This window comes from Cebus imitator, unplaced genomic scaffold (assembly GCF_001604975.1).
Source record: "Cebus imitator isolate Cc_AM_T3 unplaced genomic scaffold, Cebus_imitator-1.0 Scaffold33, whole genome shotgun sequence".
NCBI classification, from domain to species: Eukaryota; Metazoa; Chordata; class Mammalia; order Primates; family Cebidae; genus Cebus; species Cebus imitator.
In genome coordinates this window covers 1,163,248-1,190,461 of record NW_016107348.1, presented here as the reverse complement: position 1 = coordinate 1,190,461, position 27,214 = coordinate 1,163,248, and the positions used below count along the sequence as shown (strand labels likewise).

The following is a 27,214-nucleotide window of genomic DNA, read 5'->3' as shown; positions in this document are numbered from 1 at the left end:
AAAAAAAAAAAAAAAAGAGGCAGGAGTGGGTAGGAGGCAGCCTGGGGCGGGGTACTGGGAAGAGATGCTTTGAGGCCAGTTGTCTCCATGTGCTGGGGCAAGCCCAGGCTGACTGGACGTGGTTTTTATTGGTCCCCTGAGAGCTGCTGGGGGATTAGAACCCAACAGCTTTAAGTCTGGAACTGTGACAAGTCACGACCAAGTGGGAGATGTGTTCTTTCCTCTCTAGAGCAGGCATTAACAAGGAATGAAAGAATCAGAAAGTCTTGGGTGCGGGAGACCTTAGAAGCCATGTATGCCTCTAACCCAGCCTCCTTATTTTAAGATGAGGAAACTGAGGCCCAGTTTCCTCAGTTGAAAATGAAGGTGGAAATGAATAAGAAGGCAAATTTTATTATCTTCTCAAATCAGAGAATCAACCTGCAAGTTGTTTTTAAAACTCAGTTTCAACAGAAAATCATACAAAAACGATTTCTTATTCCAATTAAAAACTGAACATCCTCACACATGCTTAAGAGGTTAGCAGGCGAGAAGAAACAGGGGAAAGGGGAGACCTGCTTCTTCTTTTCATCCTCCACCTGGTGACCTTACTTCCCTCTACCGGACCCAGTGACATGACAGTGACCGCCTCTAAACAGAAGCTACAGCAGGCAGAGTGGCTCATGCCTGTAATCCCAGCACTTTGGAAGGCTGAGGCAGGTGGATCACAAGGTCAGGAGTTCGAGACCAGCCTGTTCACCAACATGGTGAAGCCACAGTTCTACTAAAAATACAAAAATTAGCTGGGCATGGTGGCGCACACCAGTAATCCCAGCTACTCGGAAGGCTGAGACACAAGAATCGCTTTAACATGGGAGGCAGGGGTTGCTGTGAGCCAAGATGGCACCACTGTGCTGTAGCCTGGGCGACAGAGGGAGAGTCCATCTCAAAAACAAAACAAAACCAAACACAACAAAAATAGAAGCTGCAACATGGCACTGATGCTGGAGCCCAGCAGCCCAGCCAGTGACAGTCCAAATGGATGTGCTAGGGAGGTGAGGGCCAGAGTGCACCCTGCTGAGGTGGAGGAAAAGGGGTGTTGAGCCTTTCGAGTGGCATCAGGTGGCTGGCCTCTCAGCCCTCTTCCCTGGCTCTTCCCTAGGCTGGCAGAGGAACAGGACCTATATGGGAGCCAGTACCACTTCCCCCACGCCCACCCTCGGACTTCCGAAGGGGCAGCTCACCTTTTATCACACATCTCTGCCTCCTTCCTAAAGTTCTGTAAAAGGATTACTTTGAGTTGGGTGCAGTGGCTCACGCCTGTAATCCTAGTACTTTGGGAGGCTGAGGCAGGCGGATTGCCTGAGTTCAGGAGTGTGAGACCGCCCTGGGCAACATGGTGAAACCACATCTCTATTAAAAATACAAAAAATTAGCCAGGCTTGGTGGCAGGCACCTGTAGTCCCAGCTACTCGGGAGGCTGAGGCAGGAGAAACGCTTGAACCCAGGAGGTGGGGGTTGCAGAACCAACCTGGGTGACAGAGTGAGGCTCTGTCTCTTAAAAAAAAAAAAAAAAGGATCGCTTGGCAGGTTTGCCTGATTTGTTGCTCTTGAGATGCTCCAGGGTGAAAATGTGCCGTGAGGAATGTATGTGTGTGTAAGGAGGGAGACGGAGACAGGATCATTGAGAAATGGAAGAAGCAAGGACCAGGGCACAGGCTGGCATGCGTGTTTTCTGGAGAGACAGGGTCTGGTTGCGGAACCCCAAACCACATAAAGACTATGCTGCGTCCAGGGTCTCCTGGAGGCCCCTCTGGAGGATAGAAAATTGGGAAAGGTGACCAAGGGGTCACTGTGAGTTGGCTTCAACCCCAACTGACACTTGGAAACTCAATGTCTCAGCAGGGCCGGGTCTCTGAGAGCACCCGCACACAAACGTAAGACAGCCTCTGCGCACCAACAGCAGCCTTGCGAGGCCCTCTCAGCCCCTGGGGCCTCCACTGTGCTCAAGGCTGGGCGGCCTCTAGCAGCCGCTGCGGGTACATGGGTTTGTTCCTTCTTGGAAACAGTCCCCCGAGGTGAGCACTATCCTGGGTTCTCATACAGAAGTAGGGGACCTAGTGTTTTCAATCTACCTGCCTCCTTCTTTGGGAGTGTATGGGCAAGACCTCATGCAAAACCTTACTGTCCTCATTTTTCTGGAAAGGAGGCAAGCTGCGGGGTGGATATAGAGCACCAGCCACCGCACCTGACACTCTGCAGCACAGAGACCCAGGGGCCACCCCCATGCCCCAAGCATGACCACCTTCTCGCCACCTCCCCATTTCCCTCGAAATATTCCATCTCCTTTTTCCTCCTCATGCCATTCTGACTCTCGGTGGCCTTCCCAGGGATAGAGCATGTAAAGTCCTGCTGTGTCCCCCAAACACTCTGGGGGCAGGTGGCAAGAAACAGCAGCAGTACAACCTGGAGAAGCCCCACCCATCTTTCCTTCCCACCTGGTGGGATGGAGCCCTGCACCCATCCGTCACCTCTTCAGCAGGACCTGCGCAATACAAAGCCCACCCCAGCCATCAGCTGCCACCTGGTTCTGGAGTAGCTCCAGCCAACTGGGGTGTCAGCCCCACAGGCAAAGGCAGCAAGGAGAACAAACTGGAGCCCCCGCCCTGCTGTTCCCTCCCTCTCACTCCGGGCCTGGGCCCTGGCCCACGAGGCCCTAAGCCTGCCCTAGCCCTAAATACTTGGCAGGCTGCAGTGGGGGACAGGCTGGCGGCCATGTGTCATGATGGGACTCCAGGGCGTCAATGAGCCTCTCCCGCAGCGTCCGCACGTCAGCACCGGCCACTGCAAATGAAAACAGGCATGGGGGGGGGGTGTCAGGAGGGCGGAGCACCTTCCACAGCACACTCGTCAGCTTCACTCCCAGAAACAAAGGGCCTGGGGCACGGCCAGCCCTGAGAGACACAGGTGAGGCGTCAGTCCTTCCCTGCGCTAGAGGAATGGGGCTTGAGGGTCCTTCTGTGGCCCCAGGCAGTACAAGGACGCCCATCCCTGGAACAGGAAAGAGGCCCTCAGAACTGGGCCCCATCATGACTTTCCCCGGGAGACCGCTGGTCTGCTCTCTGGATGACAACCCCATTGTGAGAGGAAAGGTCTCCTGGGAACACGGTGTCCCTGCCCCTAGCCCAGGGCCCTGGGTAGGTCCAAGCTGAAGGGCGTCTTCAGTCTGGCTTTCCCAAAGGCTGACGGGGAGGACAGTTTTAGGAAAACACAAGTGAGGTTTCCTGTGGGGACCGCCTCACCCTCAACCCTGCCAAAAATGCCAAGGCTTTCTCCACCCCAATAGAAACCCAGGCCAAGGAGGCAGCAGGAGGAAGATGCTCACAGGACAACAGGACAGCCAAGGCCGGGACACCCACCTGGAAATACTGCTCCTGAGCTGTTCTTGGAGAAGGCCTTGAAGAACTGGAAGCAAAACACAGGTGGGCGTCAGTGATGGAAAGCGGCTAACAGTGCAGCCACGCAGGCCTGCTCTTAAAATCTGCCTGCTTACTCCATGTGGCGCCTGGGCAAACAACATACCCCTGCTGAGCCTGTTCCTTCATCTGTAAAATGGAGAGCTGTGGGGGGGGGGGTGCTCTAGGAGCTGGACACTGGCTCCCTCCCATACCCTCAGATCCGCCCCCCCACACCCCTCGGAAGCATCCAGGGATCCTGTGGGCAGCCGCTCATACGCTTTCCCCCACACGGGCCATTTCTGTGCAGCGCAGCACCCAGCATGTAATCACTCACAAACGTCGTATGGTGAGAGGTGAGGTACCCCTGCTGTTCTCCTGTGCAGACCCATCTGAAAAAATGAGGTGCAGGCACTTCCTACATCCCTTGGGAAATGTCAGTCTGCTTCTACATCAACGTGCCCTTGCTCCTCACTCGGGAAAAGGGGCTTAGAGGCTGGTGTCTCCGTCCACTGAGAACTCCCAGCTCGGCACCGCAGACACAAGAGGGTCTCCAGAACAGGTCCTCTTGAAGTGGGGGCCTGAGTCCCTGGAGAAACACACTTTGCTACAAACTAGCTGATTTAACTCAACACTCTGTCTTCTCTTCCTATGTACATGACACCCCAAGCCTAGTCTGTCATACCTCCTTGGGGCAAGAGGACAGACAGAACAGAACCTGACTCCTGGCAATCTGGGCGTCTGCCCAGGTGGCGAGACGGCTGCCAAGGCTTTTGCCTGCGCTCTTCCGGCTCAGGAGGGAACACGGTTGAGCTGTCCTGGAAGCAGCCGCTGAACCGCCTGGGGGAGCGCCTGCAGGCTGGGAAGAGGCTTCTTCCTGTGGGCCTCTAGCCAAGGGGCCACTTTTCGCTACCTTTGGCCTCTGCCTCCAACAGCCGAACACTGGCTTCCTTCTCCCTTCTTGGATAGAGCTGTTTGGCCTTATCCCAAGCTGGTGGTTGAGTACAGGCCCTGGGCTCTGGCAGACCTGGTTCAAGGACCGGCTCTGCTTTGCTCTTGCTGTGTGACCTTGGGCAATGCATCAGCTGCTCCGAACCTTCGCATTCTCATCTTTGAAATGAGGATGGCACCATCTACCTTGAAGACTTGTGAGGATTTCATGACCATACACCCGAAGTGCTTAGCACAGTACCTAGTGCCTACCACAAGGAACCGGTAAATGTTAACGGCATCCTCATCACCCACCGCCAGCATCCCCTTCCCTGCTTCGTACCTTTTCAACACCAGGAACCAGGATTGGCGAGGACCTGTTTGTTCCAGCCATTTGTAGGCGGAAAATCTGGAAGCCACCTGCCACCCTCTCCCACACGAGTGAAGGCTGCAGAGAGGCCACCTGTCTCTCCCCACCTGTAACCTTCTGCTCCCTGTGACCTCCCCTGGGCCCTTACTCCTGCTCACTGCTTTACTCTTTTTAAAACATTAATATAAACTTTTACTGTGGATGAAAACCATCCACTCATACATGCCACACGTTTAAATAGTGTTTTTTATCGTTATTTAACTTTACTGGCCTAATAACATTATGTTATCCTAATACTTATGAAAATGATCATAACTTTCCTCGATTATGAGATCATATTGATAACGCATGTCATGGCATTTATGGACTGACACTGCTTTTCAGAAACAAAGCTGACGATACATCTATTTCAGGTTTGGTTTGCTGACAAATAATCAGCTAAGTCGGTGCAGTGGCTCACACCTGTAATCCCAGCACTTTGGGAGGCCTAGGAGGGAGGATCACTCAGGGGTTCACGACTACCCTAGGCAACACAGTGAGGCCCATCCCTACAAAAAGTTAAAAATTAAAAACAAATTTAGACACAAGAAGCCTGAGGGTGATGTTGTGCTGCTGTTATTCACAGTGACGGTGCTCTTGTTTATGGACAGGCAGGACGGACTGACTGGTTTCCACAGGTAGGAGAACAAGCCTGACATCATGAAGCCTTGAACTGGGTGACTTTCCCACAGCGAGAGCTGTTATTTTCACTTTGAAAAGTAAATACGGTCATTTTTTTGTTATCAGCCATCAGGTCACCCACATCTGAGCAGGCGCTCACATTAAAAGGCGCTGGCATTACTTCCATCACAAGGCAGCCTCTCTGGGCTGGGCGCGGAGGCTCATGCCTGTAATCCCAGCACTTGGGAGGCCAAGTGGGGAGGATCATTTGAGGTAAGGAGTTTGAGACCAGCCTGGCCAACATGGTGAAACCTCGTCTCTACTAAAACTAAAAAAATTAGCCAAGTGTGGTGGCGCGCGCCTGTAATTCCAGCTACTTGGGAGGCTGAGGCAGGAGAATTGCTTGAACCCAGGAGGCAGAGGTTGCAGTGAGCTGCGATCACACCACTGTACTCCAGCCTGGGCCAGAGAGAGACTCTGTCTCAAAAAATAAAAATAAAAAATTCAAAAAAGCCAGCCTCTCAAGATCTCAGCAGTCACACACAGCTTGGAGTCTCACCAGGAGCCTCGGCCAGCCAGAGTGGCCCAGGGGGATGCAGGCACCCCAAAATTCTCTCCCCGCAAGGTGCAGGCTAAAGGGAAGGCCCTGTGACACCCCCAGCTGTTCCCTTGTCCTGGGAAGCTTCCCACCCACCTCCCAGGGCAATGTCTCCCCCAAGCTCTGGCTCCCACGCTTCACGCTCTTCATTCTTCCTAGCCATCTCTCATCATTCATTCCCCTTTTCTACCACAGGCCTACAAACAGATTCTAATTCTCCAAATCTAAACCTTAAAAAAGGAGAGGACAGAAAGGGAAGGAGGATGGGGATGAAGAGAGGCCCTCCTGCCTCCTCCAGCGACTGTATTTCCTTCCCGTGTCCCTGTGCTGCCAACTTATCTGACGCGTCTGCTCTCGTTCCTCGACTGCCCTCTTGCCATCCCCATGACCCTCGGCTGAAGCTGCTCTAGGGCAGCCCCATGGTGACCTTCTCCTCAGGCACTCCGGTGACCTCTCCCCGCCCCCAGCCTCTCTGCGGTGCAGATGTTATTCCTGCTGACTTTGTCCTCCCAGGGTGGGCATCTGTCATTTTTCGTGCCACATTTTGTTGATGCTTTCCTTCATCACCTTCACGTTGCCATCCTCCCCGGTTGGCTGGATACTGGCCAGTCCTACTTGGCCACCCCTGCCCGGTCCTAGCTTCACCTTTGACTGCTCTCCTGTGCCCGCTGCCCTCGCCATCTCCTACCCCGGTCTCTCCTACAGCCACACGTCAGGTCCTGACACTCTTCTGTTTAAAAAGCTGTTGAAGGCACTGTCACAAAGAAGTTGCTCAATCTGGCTTCTAAATAAATGAGTGGATAAAGGGATCAATGAACAAACCTATCGTTTCTCCCTTGCCAAAGCCAACGACTCTGGCCAAATGATGTGCCATCTAAAGCCTCTGCATCTCAGGTCCTCACCTGTCCTAGGCTCCTGGTTCTTCCTGGTGACCTCCACCCAGGTGTCAGGTTATGTCCCCCTCCCCCCATCCCTAAGACTGAGTCACTGCTCTCCCAACCTGCTTTGCCACCTGTGTTTATCTCACCCAGCAACCAGTCCTCCTCTGTGCCACCCACACCATTCCCCTCTCCAAAAACCTGCCATCCAGTTAGCTGCCAAGTTCTGTGCATTTGACCTCCGTGACACCCCTTCAAAAGTCCTCTCCTTCTCTACCTGCCTTGTCTAGACAAGGGCTGCCAGGTGATGAGGTATTTCTGGGTCACTGCATCAGTCCCCACCTTTCCTGCTCTCAGAAGCTGTAGGGTGCTCAATCTTTTCATTCTCCAGCCACCTTCCTCACTGCTACTCAGGTTTGCTTTCTAAGGCACAGTTCTGGTCTGAACATTGTGCTCCTCCTCACATCTCTTCCATGACTCCCACTGTCAATGAATAATGCCCAAACTCAATGCACTCAAGCACTTCCAGGATCCAAACTAAAACTCACCTTGCCCTGCTCTCCACTCCCTCCACTCCAGCTGCAATGGACTTCGACCTGAATCCACCACCCACCCACGCACCCACCTTTGACCAGGAGGCACCTCTTAATAGACATCTGTTCAGCTCGACAGAGAATCACTGCCCTTCAATCACCCTGGAAGCTCATGTGGAAATCGAGTCAGGGCACATTTTTGTCCTCTGATTAACACGTATCCTTATTCAGTCAACCACTGGGGGCATGTGCCCTGCCCAAGGGAAACCACCACAGTTCCCTGGAGGCAACTGAGACTTCGGGAGTGTGTTTCTTTTCTCCAGGAGCAGTCAGCACCCATCACTTTTCTTTCATCACTTTACATAGAAGCTTCTGGAAGACCTCCAGCCACTCTCTAATGGCAGAAAAGCAGGTAACACCAGGCTGGTCTTCACAAAACTGTGGAGTGCTGACAGCCTTCTTGGGGCCAAAAGAGCTCAAGAGAAAGCACACTTCCCAGGGCGACACCGATGGCACTAAATTCCAGCTTTCACAACATGTTTTAAGGAAAATGGTCCACCTTGGGACTGCCCAAAATGAGGATCTACAACCTTCACCACTTCCCACACCATGGAGCATCTGTGAAGAAGACACCCCAAACAGCAGCTGATTGCTGAGAAAGGGGCCCACCTCCTTTTCCAGAGAGAGGCAGGAGACATCCTGGAGTCCTGTCTTCACCTCGACATCTTACCTTCTAACAAAAGCCACAGAAGGTAATGGCCCAGACTCTGTACCCCCACAGGACATCCACGCTCCCAAACCTGCATTCAAGGACCTGCCATTCCTGGGCTCTCTCCTCCCCCAGTGCTGCCTCATCCTTCAACATGAGCCCACACAGGGCCTTGCCAGTCGCCTTCCCGCCTGCCTGTGAGGCCCACCCACATCCCTCCTCTCTCCCGGCCCACCCCATCTGTCCTTCAACATCAAGTGGAAGTCCCCTCCCACACAAACTCCTCTCGAGAGAAAGAGCTCCGTCAGTCCAGCAAACTCCCATGGCATTCGCTGGGTGCCTGTGGCTGGTCACCTCTCACTGGCGCTCTGGGGATCTCAGGCTCCTGGCCTCGCCCGCGGTGGTGAGCACAGTGCTGGGCACCCAGCAGGCCTGCCTGCAGTGGCTGCTGACAGACAAATGGACTGCCCAAAACGCAGTGGCCACACAGCAGCTAACAGTAGCCCTATGGGTGGCCCATGAGGAAGACGGGACAACGGAAAGGAAGCAAACTACTTTTACTGAAGCCCAAATGACACCAGCATGGCGGCACTTTCATACGGCAGACCTCACTTCACATTTGGCAACAGTCCTCATAGGCAGATGTTATCATCCCATGTTCACAGACAAGGAAACCAGGGCCCACGGCTGGGGCACTGCTAAGTGACTTTCCAAGCCACACACGGTAAGCAGTGAGGCAGGATTTGAAGCCACATCACTGATCTCCTCAGAGCCTTGAAAAGGGGAGCCTCACCCTTTCCCACCCCCATGCTGCTGTGCTGTGTACCCCTTGTTCTAGGCAGGCCTTTGGCCATAAACGGGGTACCCATTCCATTCCCATTGAAGGGTGCTCCTGAGGCCCATGGAGAAGCCCCTTGACCCAGAAGTTCCAGCCTCTAGGTCCCCAAGCTCCAGCCAGAACCTGTGGCCAACCAGCCCCTCCCTCTCCCATGCCTGTTTTCTTGCAGCTGGGCTCTGGCTCCAGCCTGATGGGGACCTGCCACAGCCCGCCTGCCCTTCAGGGCCCAGATGTTTGCTAAACAGGCTGGGCTGGTAGAAGCTCACTGTTTGCTCAAGGTGACAAGGGACTGGAGGCAGAGGGAAAGGACAGTGACACATGCCACCAGGGGAGGCCACACTCGTGTGTGGGCCTGTCCCCATCACATCAAAAACACTCTCCTCCCCCTGCTTCACGTGGGTCCTCACCTTGCAGCTCTTCATGGGCAGAGCGTAAGGTCGGGCTCCAGTCCCAGGGAGCAGCAGGCAGAGCAACAGAGCTACGTCTCTGGCCTGCCAGCAGTCCCCAGGTCGGCTCTGCCAGCTAGGGATCTGGCCACAATGCCCACAGCACACAGGCTCTTCATGGGCCAGAGTCTCTGGAGATTGGACTCTATTTGAGTAGTGTTTTTAAACACTGGAAACAACGTTGTAATAAGCTGTCAAATCAATGTATTTAAACACAGCCAGTATATATACATATACTTTTTTTTTTTTTTTGAGATGGAGTCTTGCTCTGTTGCCAGGCTGGATTGCAGTGATGCGATCTCGGCTCACTGCAGCCTCCACCTCCCAGGTTCAAGTGATTCTCCTGCCTCAGCCTCCCAAGTAGGTGGGACTATAGGCATGTGCCACCACACCAGGCTAATTTTCATATTTTCAGTAGAGATGGGGTTTCACCATATTGGTCAGGCTGGTCTTGAACTCCCGACTTCGTGATCCACCCGCCTCAGCCTCCCAAAGTGCTAGGATTACAGGCATGAGCTACTGCGCCCAGCCTACAGCCAGTATTTTTAAAACATAAATAGAACAGAAAATATCACAGTGTAACTGTACTTAGTAAAAATCAATCTTGTTTTATGAAACTTTAGTTTTAGTGATAATAGATATATGCTGACTTTGAGATCACAATGTCAAAATGTGTATTGCTTACAGTTGGTCACGGGAAAAAAGTATCTGAGAGCCGCTGCATACGACCTCAGAGCAGAGACCTGCCAACAGCTGCAGCCACTTGGCCTATGGACTGGAGTCCAAAGGACAGGGCACTGGGTGCCTCCCCCTGGCCAAAGATGAGTCGCAGGTTCCTCTCGAGAGGCAGAAAAGGCTTTGCCAGGGGAGGCCACCATGCTGGTCTGTGGACAAATGACTACCAGACTGGCCCTGCCAGGTGCTACCTTGTCTGGAGGCAAGGGAGGGCCGAGAAGCCCAGCGAGAGCCTCCCAGAGCCCCTCCCACAGCCAGCCGCCAGTCCAGGAGAGGTGACTCACCTGAGGCATCCAGGCTACGTGCACTGCGTGACGAGGGGAGGCGCTGAGGAGCCTCTGACCTCCTGGGCCTGGGCTGCCTCCTTCACCCACTGCTGTGCCCAGCCTCTCCCAGGCAGAGTCAGAAAGCCCAGGTGTCAGGCCCTACAGAACTCCAACAGGTCGTCCTGCCCTGGCTGCCGGACCCAGCTCAATCCCTTCCCTGGGGGCTGGGCAGTGGCTGGACCCCTGTGCTCACTGGGAGAAAAATGTCAGCCTGTGAATGACGGTTCCTGCTGCCATGCTAATTTTCCCACAGCTTCCCACTCAGGGCCACTCACCTTGGTTCAGCCAAAGGAACAGAGTGCCCTGTTTGAATATTTTCAATCACACACTTTAGGGCCAAAGATAGCACCGTGTCCCTGCCTGGAAGGCCTTTTATTTCAAAGGGATGATTGACAAGAGTCTCTCCGCTGCCACTTTGCAATGACACAGCAGTAGCTATTAGTTTGCCACACTGTCCCCAGACCAACCTGGCCTCAGCTAAACCTGGCCTGGGCCCAGAGCCTATGTGGTCACAGTTTAGGAAAGGCCTTCTTTCACTGGGCTCCAGGAACAGAACAGTCAACGGAGTTAGAGTTGGGTGTTCCTGGCGGAGCCGCAGCCTTACTTCTCAGACGGATGCTGCCGGGGTAATTAGGCTGAGTTCTGGCTCAGGGTTCTGCTTGAAACTTGACTGCCCCCAGCCCTGGCTCAGAGGTATCTTGTTCCAGGGACAATGCCTGGCATCTCAGCTTTCAAAGGCACTCCCTAATTATTGTTAATGGCTACAGAGGAAACTGCTTTTCCAGATGCCATTCTGGTGGGAGGGTGTGTATTATTTATAGCTGGAGTTACAGAGACAGAGGCTTGAATTTGGCTTCTCTAATCTGGAAGAAAACTAATTGGATTTGAGCCAGGCCTGAGCCCAGGAGAGGGCCCTCACCATAACTGCAGCAGTCTTGCTGCCCTGGGCTATCCAGGGCCTCCTATTTGAAAGCCTTGGAGGCTGTTCAGACATTAATTAAGCTGTTGATGCCCTGCGGTGGGCAGGCTGGCAGGCAAGGCATCGTCAGAGATCTCGTGCCACTTTCTGCCAGAGCTGAGGTGACGGAGCCCTCGTGCCTTGGATGTGATAACTCCCATGCCAGGGATCCCTGCTGCCTGAGGCACTGGCATTCTGACAGTGGGGTGAGGCTACCCTGACAGGTCCCTTCTTAGTTACTTGTGGTTGAAGGCACTTGCCTGATGAGGCTGAGGCTTGCCAGCGTGTCTGGGGTCCCTTTGTGGGGGAACACTAGGCTCCTAGAGTCTGACCCTGCCCACAGATGGGTCAGAGCCTAAATCCTAGTTTTGTAGAGTTAGATCAGACCTCTAAGGCTGGAAGGTCAGGAGGGAGAGCAATTGAAGAGGACCTTGGGAGCTGGGAGCTCTCACCAGCCCAAGTGATGATTACCTCCCAGCTCAAATCAGAGCAGCCGAAATCTGCCCATCCCAACACATCCCAGCGGCCCCTTTCCCTTATAAAGGGAAACAAATCAGGCCCAGCCCGCCTTCCCCTCCTGTCAGTCACGCACCCTCACAGTTGGGAAGCCAGGGATGTTGAAGTCTCTGCAGACTGCACTATTGGTCTCCTCCGCACAGTCCAGGGCAGCGAGATTCAGGGCCGGCCTCCAGGCTGAAAGGACAAAACACCCAGCAGTAAGTAAGAGGGGCCAGCACCCCCTCTGCCTGCTCATCTCCCTCCATGCAATGTCCCGCCCCGACAACCCCTCAGCACCTGATCCCAAAGCTCTTATGACAAAGGTCACACCTTCCTCCGAAAAGGACCCTGAGATATTCCATTTGGTCTGCACTTAGCTAGCGCCTCACAAAACAGAACCTGTGCTTAGGATGATTAGCATAAGTAACTGCCTCATAATGGTATGTGTTTCCCCATCGCTATGCGGGGCCAGGGATAGGGGCTGAGAGATGTTGAAGGCGTCTGCCCTCCTCCGCACCCCTGGGGAAGAGCCCTGGTATTGCCTCTGTCCTTGGGGCCCCAAATGGCATCAGTTCCAGGATGGAGAACACATCTTAGGGGATTTGGAATTCCCAAGGGGACCCTTTGGGAAGGTTCCTGGGGCCAGAGGTACTAGTAGTCAGCAGAAGTTGACTGGTTGGGGCACAGGGTATTGGGAACTTGGTCCCCAGCCAGGAAAGGGGCATCTGGAATCCAGGAACTGCAGGGAAAGAAGTCTTGAGGCCACAGTCTGGCAGATTAACCCAGTCCCTTCATCAGACCCCAGGCCACAAGGCCTCCAGCAGCTGAAACATGGGGAGAGAGAATAATGGCACCATCTGGGCCATGGTCCAGGATCCAGGAAGAAGAAACAAACTTATCTAACAGGCAGCTCTCCTGAACTCAGATTCCCAGTCAGTCCAGTGGGCAAGGAGCTGCCTGAGCAAGGAGAGGAGGAGAGGACTGGCAGAGACCAGGCTGCCTGGAGAGGAGGATTTTTGGGAGGTGTGGGAGCTAGAATAGAAGGGAGCAAGAAGGAGCCAGACTGGGAGTGTTTGCCTGAAGGGCTCGGGATGACCTCCACGGCAGCTGGAGCCACATGCGTCTCTGGGGCACATGAGAGGAGGACCAGGCCTGCCTGGTGGCCCCCACAACTCCCATTTGAAGCTCATGCCCAGGGACAGGGAGTTTACACAGGCGGCCCACCCAGCACCCATTAACCACAGAACACTAATATCTGAATAACATCCCTGACGGTCACAGTTCTACCAGGACCTCTGACCCCACCTGGAACGTTTTGGATCTGTGTCCCCTTCAAATCTGATGTTGAAATGTGATCTCCAGTGTTAGACGAGGTGGGGTGTAGTGAAAGGTATTAGACCGTAGGGTCAGATCCCTCATGAACAGCTGGGCACTGACCCCTTGGTAATGAGTGAGTTCTCACTCTGAGTTCTCCTAAGATCTGATTGTTTAAAATAGGGTGGCACTTCCCACCCCCTCCTGCTTCCTCTCCTGCTTTGCCTTCTGCCATGAGTAAAAGCTTTCTGAGACCTCCCCAGGAACTAAGCAGATGCTGTGGACAGCCTGTAGAACCAGGAGCCAATTAAACCTCTTCTCTTTACAAATTACCCAGCCTCAGGTATTTCTTTTTAGCAATGCAAAAATAGCCTAATACTCTCCCCTAGGACTTATTCCTTATGATGTCTGAGAAGAACACAATTTCAGAAGATATCAGAGCTCCTAAGAACACTTTATGCCTGAGAAAGGGGCGTTACCCTCACTTCCATGAGACAGACGTAGGAAGAGCCTGGCACACCCTGACGCATCCCTTGAAAGAAGGCGGCTAAGCTGACCCTCCTGGGTCTGATACGAGTGAGGGGCTCTGGGAGCTGGGAGGAAGGCCTCTGGCCACACCACCCCCTCCTTTCCGTAGTCTGCTCTTGGCATTGTAGCTTCTGGACTCCTCGCAGGAGGGAGTGGGTGGGGGGTTGGGGAGAGGAAGGAGATGGAGGTATTTACCAGAGACAGACTTCAAAAGTAGTAGAGTCAGAGCCACATCTTATGATGCCATTTCCCCAGTCTCCTCAATACCCCCTCATCAGACACTTTTTGGGGAGCTTTCCCGACTCCCTTAGCACACAAGAATAGCAGCTTGAGCTTCTCAAGTATCTGCAAGCTGGGGTGCATCCTTTGACTTTAAATCTCACCTGCAGGGCAGCCAGCACAAATGCAGGTATGGTCAGGGCCTGTTGCATTCCAGGCCCAGGATGCAAACCTTCCGCCCCTACCACGGGATTGCTGGTCCCAACCTGCCTCCACATCCTGTCCACTCTCCTTCCGAAGTCTCTTTCCCCACCCAAACCTCCATCTCCTCATGCCTGTCCTAGGCAGGTGTGAACCCGTGATCTGGCTTTTTACTGACCTCACCTCCAACCAACCCTCCGTGTCCCATGAACTAGTACGGGTTCTCATGGCAGGTCCTCTAAAGAAACAGCAACATCTCATTTCTCTCCTGGTGAGGTTCTGAAATGCTCTACCCCTCACTGGCCTCTCTAGCCACCAAATGATGTTCTCATTCTGTGGATCTAACAATGTCATTCTCTATTCAGCATTCTTTGAGGGCTCTCACTGACTTTCGAAGAAAACCTACAACCAGAAGGCAGTTCTCCATTTGGCCCCTGTCCACACATCCAGCCTCCTCTTACAGTTATTTTATGTTAAATTAAGTAATCTATATTCATAAAATATCATTTCTAAGTCAATTAAAATACTGAAACATTAATTGCTTTTAAAGTATATATGCTTTGGCATCTTGCTTTTGTGTGCCATAGAAAATACAAACATATTTGGGTCCGTAATAAGCATGAAAAATTGAGGAAGCTCAGTTCTAAAAAAAAACCAATTCTGAAAAAATAAATTGAGGAAACATGTTTCTAGAAATTATGAAATGGTGAGTGTTGATGGAAGACAGTTCACAACGCTTGCTAGTTTTCACTAGAAATTAAGATTACTAAGGAGTAAAAACTAATTAATACAAGGCAACTAAAACTAGAAATAATAAGGGACGCAGCTCTGTATGCAAGGGAAGTATGGCAGGGTTTATAAAGGAAGTCATAAAATACGAGCATGTATTTTGGGTAAGGGAAAAAGAGAGTCACTTTGTTCTAAAGTACAGTGACTGATTATTTCACAATGAGAAAGAGGAAGAGGACAGGACAAACTAATGCATACAAGGAAGTTGTGAAGAGAAAAGAACTTCAAGTGTGGTCAAATGGGTATTGTTTTTGTGTTTTTTAAACATTAGCCTTAATATCAAAAGTGCACTGATGTAAAACCAGAATTTAGTCCTCTCTGATAAAATAAGGTTTTCCTGAAGTACTTATCTGTTCTTAAAAAGAAACAGTGAAAGGTATTTCTGTAGGTAATTATCCTAAGAAAGCAAGACCTTTGTTTTATCAAGATGATTCCCTGTGTTTCATGTTGTCTTTATTAGGTCTTTGATTACTTAATGGGTTCCTCCCTATAAAAGAGCTAAGGTTTTTTCCTGCAACGATGTAACATTCTATATTTTCCTTTTGAAGTCTTTTAATTATCATTCTGGTTAGATGAATGACTGTGAATTAACAGTGATCTGTGATCCAATTTTGATCAAGTGATACTTTTGTTTTGCTTTTTTTTTTTTTTGTTTTGAGATAAGGTCCCACTATGTCACCCAGGCTGGAGTGCAGTGGTGCAATTGTGGCTCACTTGTCCTTGACCTCCTGGGCTCAAGTAATTCTCCCACCTCAGCTGCTTAAGTAGCTGGGACCACAGGTGCACACCACCACACCTGGCTAATTTTTTAAAATTTTTCTATAGAAACGGGGTCTCCCTATGTTGCCCAGACTGGTCTTGAACCCCAGGGCTCAAGGTATTCTCCTGCCTTGGCCTCCAAAAGTGTTGGGATTATTGGCATGAGTCCCCACGCCCAGCCTGATTACATGTTTTAATTTTAAAACTTTGATATTTTGTTTACAAACTTCCCAAAATCGAATTCTAAATTAAGTCTTTTTGAACTTGAACTAGTTTCGGAACATTGCAGGGGCTCCTGGAACATCTCAAAGGCTCTGCAAAGGAGAGATATTAAACTAGTTATGCTCATTTGCTATATTAATTACACAGGAAGCATTGTCAAATAAGAAACGATGTTTAACTTTGACATATTTATTAATGGAAATTTATACTTGTTATTAATGTGTATCCCCAAAATTATATGATATTCTTAGAAATATGATGTATTATCGGCCATAATTTTGGTTATTAGGTTAAAATGTTGTATCCCTCAGCAATAACCAAATTTCCTTGTCAACTGTGTCATTGTTATGAACTTTCATCAGACCTTTAACCACGACCATTTTGTCTTATAGTCCATAGTTAATTGCTTTATTCTGAGGCTTTTCTAAAAGCTTTTGTCTAAGCAACTATAATCCTAAAGTGCTTCACCTTCAATGAGATCCATGGAAAAGTCTCTGATAAGTACTATTTCTAATAACTTCGAGATAATATAATTGGACTGGGAAAGAATTTCCAGAACTCTAATGTAAAAACTGATGGGTCTGCAAAACTGATAATCGAGATCGAGCAGAACAATAACTACATGAAACTAAATGAACTAATGAAGAATTATGGGTTTCTATAGTTTTTAAATTTGAAACATTGCTGGTACTTCTTAATGTTTTGTTGTCCAGATTTAAGAACACTTTTTTTGTTTTAAGCTATCTATAGTTCACAGCAATTTGGTAAAGTACACTCTTGTAAACAAAAATGGAGACATTTTCTCCCTATATGACCTCTCCGGAATTCAGAAACTATTTGTGAATATTCTTATTTTTACGGCAATACTGTTATCTGCATAAGTTCAGTAAGCATCTTCTCTCTTTATAACAGGATACACTTGGAAACACTGGTCATACTACCAAGCTTTTGAGTGCGATGCCATGCTTGAGAATGTAGTACAATGAATCTATAGGTGCTGCAGGGGAAAGGTGAAGTTGGGCTTGGTTTGGCTTCCTAGCCTTGAGAGGTTGTTCAAAGTCCAAGCTGAGATTCCTTATCGATAAGTTCCGCAAAGCAAACTTAAAAAGAGCCTACGGGGTCAATCACTATTCTTGCCACACTGATGTAAATAATCAGGCCAAGTTTGATGAGACGAACCATATTATGAAAGCAAATTAGTCTTACCCTGGTTATCTTTATTTTATTTTACTTCATTTTATGTGAGATGGAGTCTTGCTCTGTCATCCGGGCTGGAGCACAGTGGCGCAATCTCGGCTCACTGCGACCTCCATCTCCCGCTTACCCTGATTATCTTTGGTAGAAATAGGGGTTGACTATAGACAGAAAAATTAAGTTTCTAAAGAAAAACTACAGTATACCTCTTATTAGACTGCAGCCTTGTTGATCCTTTTCAAGTTTTTAATCATCTACCTATAAGCTGGACTGGATCCTGAATTCTTCCAGTTTCTTCCAATAACTAGCTACCATTCTCCAACTAAAAACAAGAATTGTTCAGTGCCTAAAGCCCTAGAAGCAGAAGCTGAACAACTCAATGTACATTTCAAGGAATAAGTCTCACGTCGGATGTATATGCCACCACACTGAGATTCCTTATTGGTAAGTTCCAGCGGAGCAAACTTAACAAGAACCCACGTGGTCAATCACCACACAGAGCTCACCAAAACACCCAATGCCATAACCAGAGACAATCACACTATAACCCAGGACGAGCGGCTGATGGCTTCATGCTTTCCCAAAACATCTGAACAAGAGTCTCATTGGAATGAGACTTCCAATTTGGAACAGGAAGTCTCTTGGAATGTATCCTTGGAATTTATCCTGGTTTATAGTTTGATTATGTCTACCTTTTTTGTCTGGCAGGATAATGCTGTAGTTAGAATTCTATAATCAGTGGCTTCTGTGGATTACTTTACGAAATGTTGGGTTTGTCGTGCTAAACCCAGGTCTTTACGTGACCAAAGGGATCCTTTAGTCTACTCAGTGGGTAACTTCAGCAACATCCCCGACACAACTGTTGTTCAAACTGTACTAGTGGTCCCTTTTATAGAGTCAGACTTTTAGACCCATGTGTTCTCACTCCCTGCTTTAATTTAACCCAGTCATGGGATACTAGATATAGAACTGCTACCTACTAGCGGAACAGGGAATCTGTGCAATTGCTGACACTTTTTGCTGCACATAGATAGATACATAAGGTATTGAGACTCAGTTGCAAAAAACGAACAAACCGTACCTGGTTAAAAAGGGTAAATTCCCCATCTGGCTCATTCTTTGATCTCTTCAATTTCAGTTGGTTTGGTTCACGGGTCCCTGGCTAAGGGGCATATTCTAAACTCAGTATCATCCTTGGGAGAGTCATGATAGTCTCCCTGTTACACTGGACCCTCTTAAAAAGTCTTAAATGTCCATACGCGGCCATCTGCTGAATGCTAAATGGCCCCTCTCCAGCTGGAATGATCAAAACTCCAAGAAATGCATGATAACGAGGACCCCTTAACCTATAAATGATGTGTTAAGGCCAAAACCATGATGACTGAGCATGGTGCTGATACCCTGTTTTGGTAACATTCGCACCCAGGTGAGAGCCTGACCAGAAGGGGAGGATTGTTAAATAATATTTATAGTAGGCCATTGGTTGGGACTGAGCTTCTGCACAAGGCCGAAGAGACCAAACCAAGATGGAGTCCCTCAGGCTGAAGTTCCACGCCACTAAGCCAAATCTAAGCTGCCGATCTGACCTTCCAGGAAATCAGGAGAGAGAACAGTCAAATCTCAACAAACCAGTTTGAGCCAACAGAAGGAAGTCTCCTCTGCTTTGACCTTTAAAAGGGACTGAAATAACCAATCTGGTTTTTGATCTGTTTCTGCTTTCTTTAGCCTTTTTCTGTCTAAAAAGCCAAACTCCTCTGCTCAGCTCATCAGAATACTCATTCTGTAAGGCAGAATGTGGTGTCGCCCAATTCTAGAATCACAAATAAAAGCCAGTTAAGATTTCTGAATGTGTTATAATTTTGTCTTTTGACAAGTAACAGGAGATGGAATAGGAAAGGTCCTTATCTGAATTCCATTGTTAAAGCAAAGCTGCATTTAAGCTTTACCGTCAAAGTAATGCAGAGTTGGGTGACAGAGGCTTTTTGAAGCGGCAGATGACTTAAATGCCTAACACCCAAATGATTCAGTAGCATCAGTCTAGCTCTACTGCTGGGGAGAAAACATTTTCCTGGTGCAATTATTGCTCTGAACAGAGTGGTTTTTCTACCAACAGAATGAATGGACTAATGGAGAGGGGAAGGGTGGGGAGGCAAGAGAAGCTGGCAGTTGTAAATTCTGGAGTGATGGGTGAGGGGATGCCCTGTGGTGACGGTGTTGTGGGGATTCTGCTGAGTCCCCACTGGGGGCTCTGTCTGGAGTCAAGGGCAGCGTCCCCTCCCCCACGCACAAGTACAGGGAAGCCTTGCTTGGAGTTTCACCGGTTTGCACTGTGAGCGCCACATGTCTCCTCTGGATCTCTGCTTCCTAGTGGATCCGCGAGGGCCAGGATGAATGATTTCTAACACCCCTTCCAGCTCTGACAACCGTTCAGGTACCAGACAGCAAACAACTTTTTTTTTTTTTTTTTTTTTGAGATGGAGTTTCGCTCGTTACCCACACTGGAGTGCAATGGCGCGATCTCGGCTCACCGCAACCTCCGCCTCCTGGGTTCAGGCAATTCTCCTGCCTCAGCCTCCTGAGTAGCTGGGATTACAGGCACGCGCCACCATGCCCAGCTAATTTTCTGTATTTTTAGTGGAGACGGGGTTTCACCATGTTGACCAGGATGGTCTCGATCTCTTGACCTCGTGATCCACCCGCCTCGGCCTCCCACAGTGCTGGGATTACAGGCTTGAGCCACCGCGCCCAGCTAGCAAACAACTCTTACCAAGAAACATACAGCCTCCGAGTGTTAAGCGATTCTGGGCTTCCATTAAGGCAGAGGCACAGATTTACCCAAACCATCAAGAGCAAGTCAGACCTGGGGGTCTAGTGACTAGAACCTACCTACCCTCAGCTATGGACGCTACACCGAAGTCTTCAGAGTTCTCCTGACACAGAGTGAGTTTATGCCATGTCCAGCTAGTCAGCGCTATGCAGACACCACCTCACGCCTTCCTTGTTGCTGACAGCTTCTGGGCAGTGATGTCATGGGATGGACAAAATGCCTTCCCTACCCCTCACACCTGGCTGACACCCCTAGTCTGAGTCAAGGGGAACCACGACACCAGCAGAAGGTTCTACAACTCACACTGTCATTTGGAATCCTGTGAGGCTCAGGCCACTGGCCACCATGAGTGTGCGGTGGGCTCCTCCTACTCTGTACCCGGCTCTGTGCCAGGAATCACAGGTGCAAGGAGCAGATATGGCCTGTGCCCGGGCAGAGAAGGGGGCAAAACCAACACTGCTTACTGTCACTCAAACACACGCCTTATGAACCTCACCTCCATGGCTCAGCACATGCTGTTTTCCCACCTGTAGTATCCTTCCTCCTCCACCCACTTTACCTGCCCAGGCTCCAGAGAGTCAAAAAGATCTGGGGTCGATGACCTCCTCCAGCATCTGTGTAAACCTGGCAAGTTACTTAAGTTACTTACATGTTTAAGAAAAAAGAGGAAGACAATACCCATAGATCAGATATTTTCCCAGGTAAGGACTGTACATACTAATGGCCTGTGAAGGCCCTTAGCAAAGTGCTGGCATAAGGCAAGTGTGTAATAAATAACTACTGGCATAAAGGCCTCTGGTGATCAGAGTAGCCCTCTGTGACTTTCCCTTACCCTGGATTCCTACAAGAAATGGTTGAAACACACGTTTGGCCTTTTTCAAACACAGCTTCTTAACAGTTGCCAATTTTCTTTCTGTGAGTAGCTCATTTCCCAACTGCAATACAAACAGTGCTTTATCACTCAGCAAATATTTGTGAATTGATTAGTCAGTGAATAGCAATGAAGGTCTAAAATGAATACAATCAATTTCCCAAACATATGGTGAGACAACAGGAGCTGCTCTGGAATAGAAAGGGGTGAACCAGATTCTCAGAAACACATGCTCTGCCCCCGGGCAGCAGCTGCCCTAGAGAACCTACTGCCCTAGACATTGAAGAAATGAACCCTCTTCAGTCAGATTAAATGCCTGAAGCCAGCTAAGCATGGCTGCAAAATTCCTCTCTCTCCCTGTGACCTCCACTGTCTCTGTTCCTGCCCTAAGATATAGGTATCCTGAGCAGACAGCATGTGCCATACTCACATGGCCCGGGGTGGGATGACAGCAGCCTCGTGAAAGCCCACAACCAAACTCTCTAAAGAAACCTCAGGACACAGAGATGACGCCTGACCAACCCCAGCTTCTCAGCAGAGCTTCACCAAGGAACACCCCTTTGAGTTGGAGTGAAGGACGTTCTTCCTTGCAGGTTGACAGCAGATTCTGCCAGTGCCCTCCTCCTACACGATCTGGCTCAGGGGCTAACTCACACCAATGGCTCACAGCAGACCTCTGGTTTCCACCAAAAGCCTGCACCTCCCATTTACCCTGGCTCATCCCCACAGACCGTGATGCTTCCATTTCCTTTTTCAGAGGTTAAATTCTGATTTCACTTTCTTGTTTTAGGGAAAGGCTCCATGCACTGGGGAATCCCTTTCAGAAGTGGTAACCCTCACCCAGGAGCAGACTGGGTCAGTACCTAGATATGTAACTCATAGGAAAACTAACACTCCGCATTGCAAGAGGCCAAACATGTGAGTTAGCTGAAAGCTAATCTTTGCTTCTAGCACTCTCAAGAAGGAAGAAATTCTAAAATAAATCCATCTGCGACCAACGAACACCTCTTATAGCCTCAAAGTGGAAAGAGATGGGGGAATTTTGATGATGTTCAGCCCACAGTGTCCCCTGAGATTACCTTCTCTTAGGTGTTCAATTCCATAATCTATGTTCTCCCTCTCTCCTCCCCTGAGCAGATGTGCTGACACCACTCCTCCCCGACCAAATGTGTTGAAATGGTGGGAAGCACGTTCAGTAAGGCATATTCAGGTATTGGGACCAGTGAGGCATGTGGGCAAGCATAAACTAGAGGTCAAAACAGCTTCTAAGTTTCCTTTAAAATTAACTTTCCAGGGCCGGGCGCGGTGGCTCAAGCCTGTAATCCCAGCACTTTGGGAGGCCAAGGCGGGTGGATCACGAGGTCAACAGATCGAGACCATCCTGGTCAACATGGTGAAACCCCGTCTCTACTAAAAATACAAAAAATTAGCTGGGCATGGTGGCGCGTGCCTGTAATTTCAGCTACTAAGGAGGCTAAGGCAGGAGAATTGCCTGAACCCAGGAGGCAGAGGTTGCGGTGAGCCGAGATCGCGCCATTGCACTCCAGCCTGGGTAACAAGAGCGAAACTCCGTCTCAAAAAAAAAAAAAATTAACTTTCCAGGACCATATGGCTAAAAGATGTACACACACTTCCATCTAGCCACCTCAGAACCCAATCTGGACACTGCTCAGGAAAAGGGGGAGGGTGAGTCTGAGAAGTGACATCTACAAAGGCACCATTCGACCACAAAATTGAGTTTACGAACAAATACCAACAGCAGAGAAGGGGAACCATGGTTTCAGTTCCCCCTTCTCTAGAAGGAGTCCTCTTTTCAAAGATGCCCACAGTCTGCATTCAATGACCATTTCAGGGCAGGAGCCTGTGCCCGCGCCCTAGTACCAGAATCAGGAAGCAGCTCCATTCAGAGGCAGCAAGTCAGGAGCAAATCACTTATCACTACTCTACTCCTGCGCACGGAATACCCACTACCTGAGTTAGGTGAGTGTGTGACTCCCCAGGAATCTTTAAATTGTGGAAAGGAAACTATGAGACAATGTATGCCCAGTACTGAAATAAGTAAGGTGTCTGAAATGACAAGTGCTCTGTAAATATTAATTACTATTATTACCATATTTCCTCGACTCTAAGCCTTAAGTGTTTCAAAATTTTAGCATTTCTGTAACGGAGTTCACCTTAAAATCTCTATACATGTACTGGTTTTTCCTATCCTTCTGCCCCTTGGGCTTTCATAAAACGAACAGTGAGTCTCATAGTTGATGCTGTCTTGGAATCCAGGAAATACAGTTTTGGTGCCCCAACCAGTCAGTGGGAACATGAAGCAAGAGCCAAATACGCACCAAAGGCCTCTGGGTGCATGGGGTTAAAACATAAGGGTTCGGGCGGTGGAAGAGAGAGAAGGATGTGGCAGAGGCGGCAGGTCAGGAGAGGGCCAGAACCGAGACAGGAAAATGTCAGGTGACCATACCCACATCAAAGACAAAAATGAGAAAGGCAGTCTAGGTACCACCTGGATCAACCAGTCGAGGGAGTGGAGAAAGGTGGCGGGGAGCCAAAAAACAAAGTCCGTTCCCTTCTCTCCCCAGCACTGCCCCACAGCAGCTAGGGAGCCTGCCAGGAAGGCGACACGGGTCCCTGGGCGAGAGGAAGCGGACTGGCACCAGGCTGGACTAGGAAGCTGTAAGGTGTCAGCGGAGCCTGCGGAGGATGGAACAAAGGAGACCCCTCGCGGCGGGGGAGACAGTCACCTGGCGGAGGACGAACGCGGCGAGCAGGGCAGGTCTGGGGGCCCGGGCCGCGGAGAGGGGAGAGAAGCGCGGGAGGCGGGCCAAGAGGAAGAGGCCAAGGGAGCGGGAGCCCAAAATGGAGCTGAGAAGTGTGAAGGTGGAGGTCGTGGGATGGGCGGAGGAGGGGCTGTGCGCCCGCAGGTGGAGGGGTCGGGGAGGCGGGGCACGGGGGAGCCGGCCGACCCCGCTTCTCACCTTTGACGTCTTCGGCCAGCGCCTTCCACGTCGGGGCGAAGGCGATGCAGTGGCCGCACCAGGAGGCGAAGAACTCCACGGCCCAGGCGCTGCGGGAGCCCAGCACCGCGCCGCGCACCGTGTCCGCCTGCAGCAGCGTCAGCGGGTCGGAGGGCGAGTACAGCGCCGAGCGCGGAGCCGCGACAGCGCCTGGCACCGCGAGCGGCAGCAGCAGCAGCAGCAGCAGCGTCGGCGGCGGCCTGGAGTCGCGGCCGCACCTCTCCATCCTCAGCGCTGCGCTCACCACCTCACGCAAGAGTCGGATGAGTAGGGTCCTGGCGCCGCGGCACCGCCCGCCTCCGGCCGCGAGGAGGAGCCACGTGGCCCCGCCCTGAGGCCCCGCCCCCGAGGCAGGCCCCCGCCGGCCCCGCCCCGCCCCGCCGGCGGCGCCTGGGCCCGGGAGCGGGCGGGGCTGAGCTCGTCGCTGGGGCTGGCCCAGGCTGGTGAGCCGTCCTTTCGCTGTGCGCCGCGGCCTCAGAGCTGCGCCATCCGGGTTTCCGCCCTAGGCCCAAGGAGGCGAAGAGTACAGTCTGGTCCCTGGAGCTCCATCTCCAGGAAAAAGAGTGGGGCGCTCGCTGAGCAGTCGCTGCGGGGGCCTCGCGGAGGTTGTTTGGCCCCTCGCGGTCCCCGTATCCAACGGAAGAGGAGTCCGTTGGAATAGGCGACCTGGATTTCTGCTGTTCCAGGGAAGTTCCTGGGTTCCCGTAAAGCGATGAGACGTTGTGAATTCGAAGTAGGTGGGAGAGAAGAGGGACGCGTGGTCTGCAACCAAGACGCCACGGGATCAGATGCACCCACCCCTGCTGAGGCCCGTGACCATCTAAAGGGAACGTCATTTGAGAGGCCCTACTCATGGATGAGAAGCCCTCTCTCCACTGTGGGCTGTGCTGGGTTGGCGGGGCATTGCCGTGGAATCAGGGTTTCCTCAGCACCCACATCGGGCCACTCTCATAAGATAGGGTGATTCCAACATTCGCGGTTCCCAACAGCCCAGATGCCCCACATACAACTCTTGAGCCCACTGGGAGCTCTCCATGCCCGTTCACATGTCCCTCTTGCAAGTAGCCCGATCCGCTGACCTGGTGTTCACGGGCACTAAGATGTTAATGGATTTTCCCTGGTCACCTTTGCAGCTCCACTGTTTTGAGTGGGTTATTTTAAGGGCAGAAGGTGCTCCCCAGAGGGTTGTCACAAGTGATATTTTTCCTTTGTGTCTGCCAGGTTAGCCCCCTTCACCTGTAAGAGCTTGGAGCCTAGATTTGTCATTCATTTGTTCAAGTTTACTGAGTGGTGTCATGCCAGGCACTTCTTTAGATACTAAAGATAAGGCAGGAAACACAATATAGACTCTAGGGATGTGGAACTTAACATTCCAGTGGGGATAAAGAGATGATACATGAGTAAATGTAGATGAGATGGAGACCGATGTTACAAGAAATGTAGACTAGGGTAAGAATAGAGCGGCGGAGGAGGTGCTGCCTTATACATGATGGTCAGGGACAGGTCTACCCTTAATATTTGCAAGAACTGAGTCAGTACAAATGGAGGCCCACATATGCTGTCTCCATATTTTAAAACTACAAACCAAATAAACCATGATAGAAAATTCCTGTCCTTTTATCTTGACATCTATACCTTCATCATAATCTGGAAGGCCACATTTACATTTAGGATTCTTGGACCCTTCTGAGATATGCCCTTGAATGCAGTGCTTTGGAGGGGGAACTGGTCCTTGGCCCTCAGCCTGCCTTCTCTTGGCACCTTAGCTCTGTCCCATACTTCAAATGGCCTTGTGCCCACACCTATAACAACTCTGTCTGCACATCAGAGTTTTGTCCACACCTCCTACAAATAGCCTCTCCTTGACCACCACTCGCTCCTCAGGAGGACAGACCTTGGGAAAGGGCTGATGCAGGCTGCAGCTGGTAACCTGTTGCTATTGGAGCAGTAGGTTTTAGGGTCCCAGGTACTCACAGTGTGCTCTAAAAAGGGGAGAGGGGCAAGAGCTTTGGGTACATCCCACTGGGCTTCTTGCTCTGTGGAAAAGAACATTGATGGAAGAGGATCAGGTGCTCAGAACCCTAGATTGGGTCACCTCTTGCGGCTGTCTTAAGGCAGTTTTAAAGAGGTAACTTTGAGCCAAAGACCTAAATGAAGTATGGGAGGAAGGCTTGTAGCAATCTGGGTTAGGAGCATTCCAGGAAGAGGTCCAGAGGTTGGAGCTTTTACTCCCTTCGTGTGTTCATAATCTCTCTGCCCCATGTCTTAAACTGCATAAAGAAATTATGTGTTAACCAACTGGGGTGTCAGTACCTTGCTAACTCTCCTCCCCCACGACACAGCCAATTCCAGTTGCTGGGTACACCCCGGGGACTCACTCCCTGTACAGCTTCTGCTCTCCAACGCTTCTCACTACTAACAGCTTCTGGGACCAGAATGGATGGTCCTCTAGCAACCTTGGCTTCCATGGGTTGGAAGTACTCCAGCGGCTAGCTCAGGTTCCAATAAAATTAGGTACCTTCAAATGTCTCTGTTGTTAAACAGTGTTGTAGTTCTCATCCCCGTGGGCCTAGAAATTAAGGAGACAATGTCTACTGAACATACTGAATGAGAAAGTCACCCCAGATAAATACACAAAGATTTGCTTGTTTGCATATCTGTTTCAGAGCATCAGAAATGGAAAAGAATACAAACTATTTGAATGGAGTAGGGACAAGTTTCTTGCCAGTGGGGCCAAAAAGGTTTAGGACTGAGTTTTAAAGTCTGGTGTTTCTGTATCTCATCTGAAGAGGAATTTTCAACTTTAAAGTCTTGGAAGCCTTTGTTTAAACAGAACCTTGAAAGGAAACTTAAACAGATAAGAGCAAGAACAAAATTATAACCTAGAGTAAAACTCACTTTCTGTGGTCAATGGGGACCCTAGGCCTCTATTTGACAATCACTGGTTTAGAATCAAGAACAGAAATCACAACTTGCCCTTCCTGGAACTTCGGGGATGAAAAGGTTACAGAAAAGGAAATTTACTCAGGAATGGGTGTACAGAGAGGAGGGGTGCTGAGGAAAGCCCTGGAGGCTGGAGGGGGCACTTAGAAATTCCTACCCAAGTTCCCTGTTCCCCCTTTCCACATATAAGTTGTAGGAAAGGGGCTGAGACAAATCAGATGAGCAAATAACCGTAGTAGGAGCTAGCACTTTGCACCTGCTGCTCTAAACATTTGCAGACTGTACTCATTTAGTCCCCACACCGACCCTCAATATGAGGTTGATATTATAGCAACTCTCAACCTCAATATGAGGTTGATAAACCATTTTTATAGATGGGACTGAAGTGGAAGGGGTTCTGTTGACTTTCCCACT

At 50.4% G+C, this 27,214-nt stretch overlaps 1 protein-coding gene and 1 long non-coding RNA gene across 3 annotated transcripts in view; one reads left to right on the top strand and one right to left on the bottom strand.

Moving 5' to 3' along the window:
* QSOX1 (quiescin sulfhydryl oxidase 1) overlaps window positions 1–24,179 on the bottom strand; it is a 43,755-nt gene extending 19,576 nt beyond the window's left edge. For both annotated transcript variants that reach the window (XM_017524444.2, XM_017524445.2), the window contains exons 1-4: window positions 23,819–24,179; window positions 12,008–12,108; window positions 3,399–3,444; window positions 2,721–2,823 (exon numbers count right to left, since the gene is read on the bottom strand). In XM_017524444.2, the coding sequence (XP_017379933.1) occupies window positions 2,721–2,823; window positions 3,399–3,444; window positions 12,008–12,108; window positions 23,819–24,083 (515 nt within the window). In that variant the 5' untranslated portion in view covers window positions 24,084–24,179. The remainder of the gene's footprint in view (window positions 1–2,720; window positions 2,824–3,398; window positions 3,445–12,007; window positions 12,109–23,818) is intronic.
* LOC119470525 lies at window positions 22,443–26,987 on the top strand. Its single transcript, XR_005199431.1, has 3 exons — window positions 22,443–23,339; window positions 23,455–23,616; window positions 24,544–26,987. It is a non-coding gene; the product is annotated as an uncharacterized LOC119470525 (long non-coding RNA).
* Window positions 26,988–27,214: the final 227 nt, after the last annotated feature.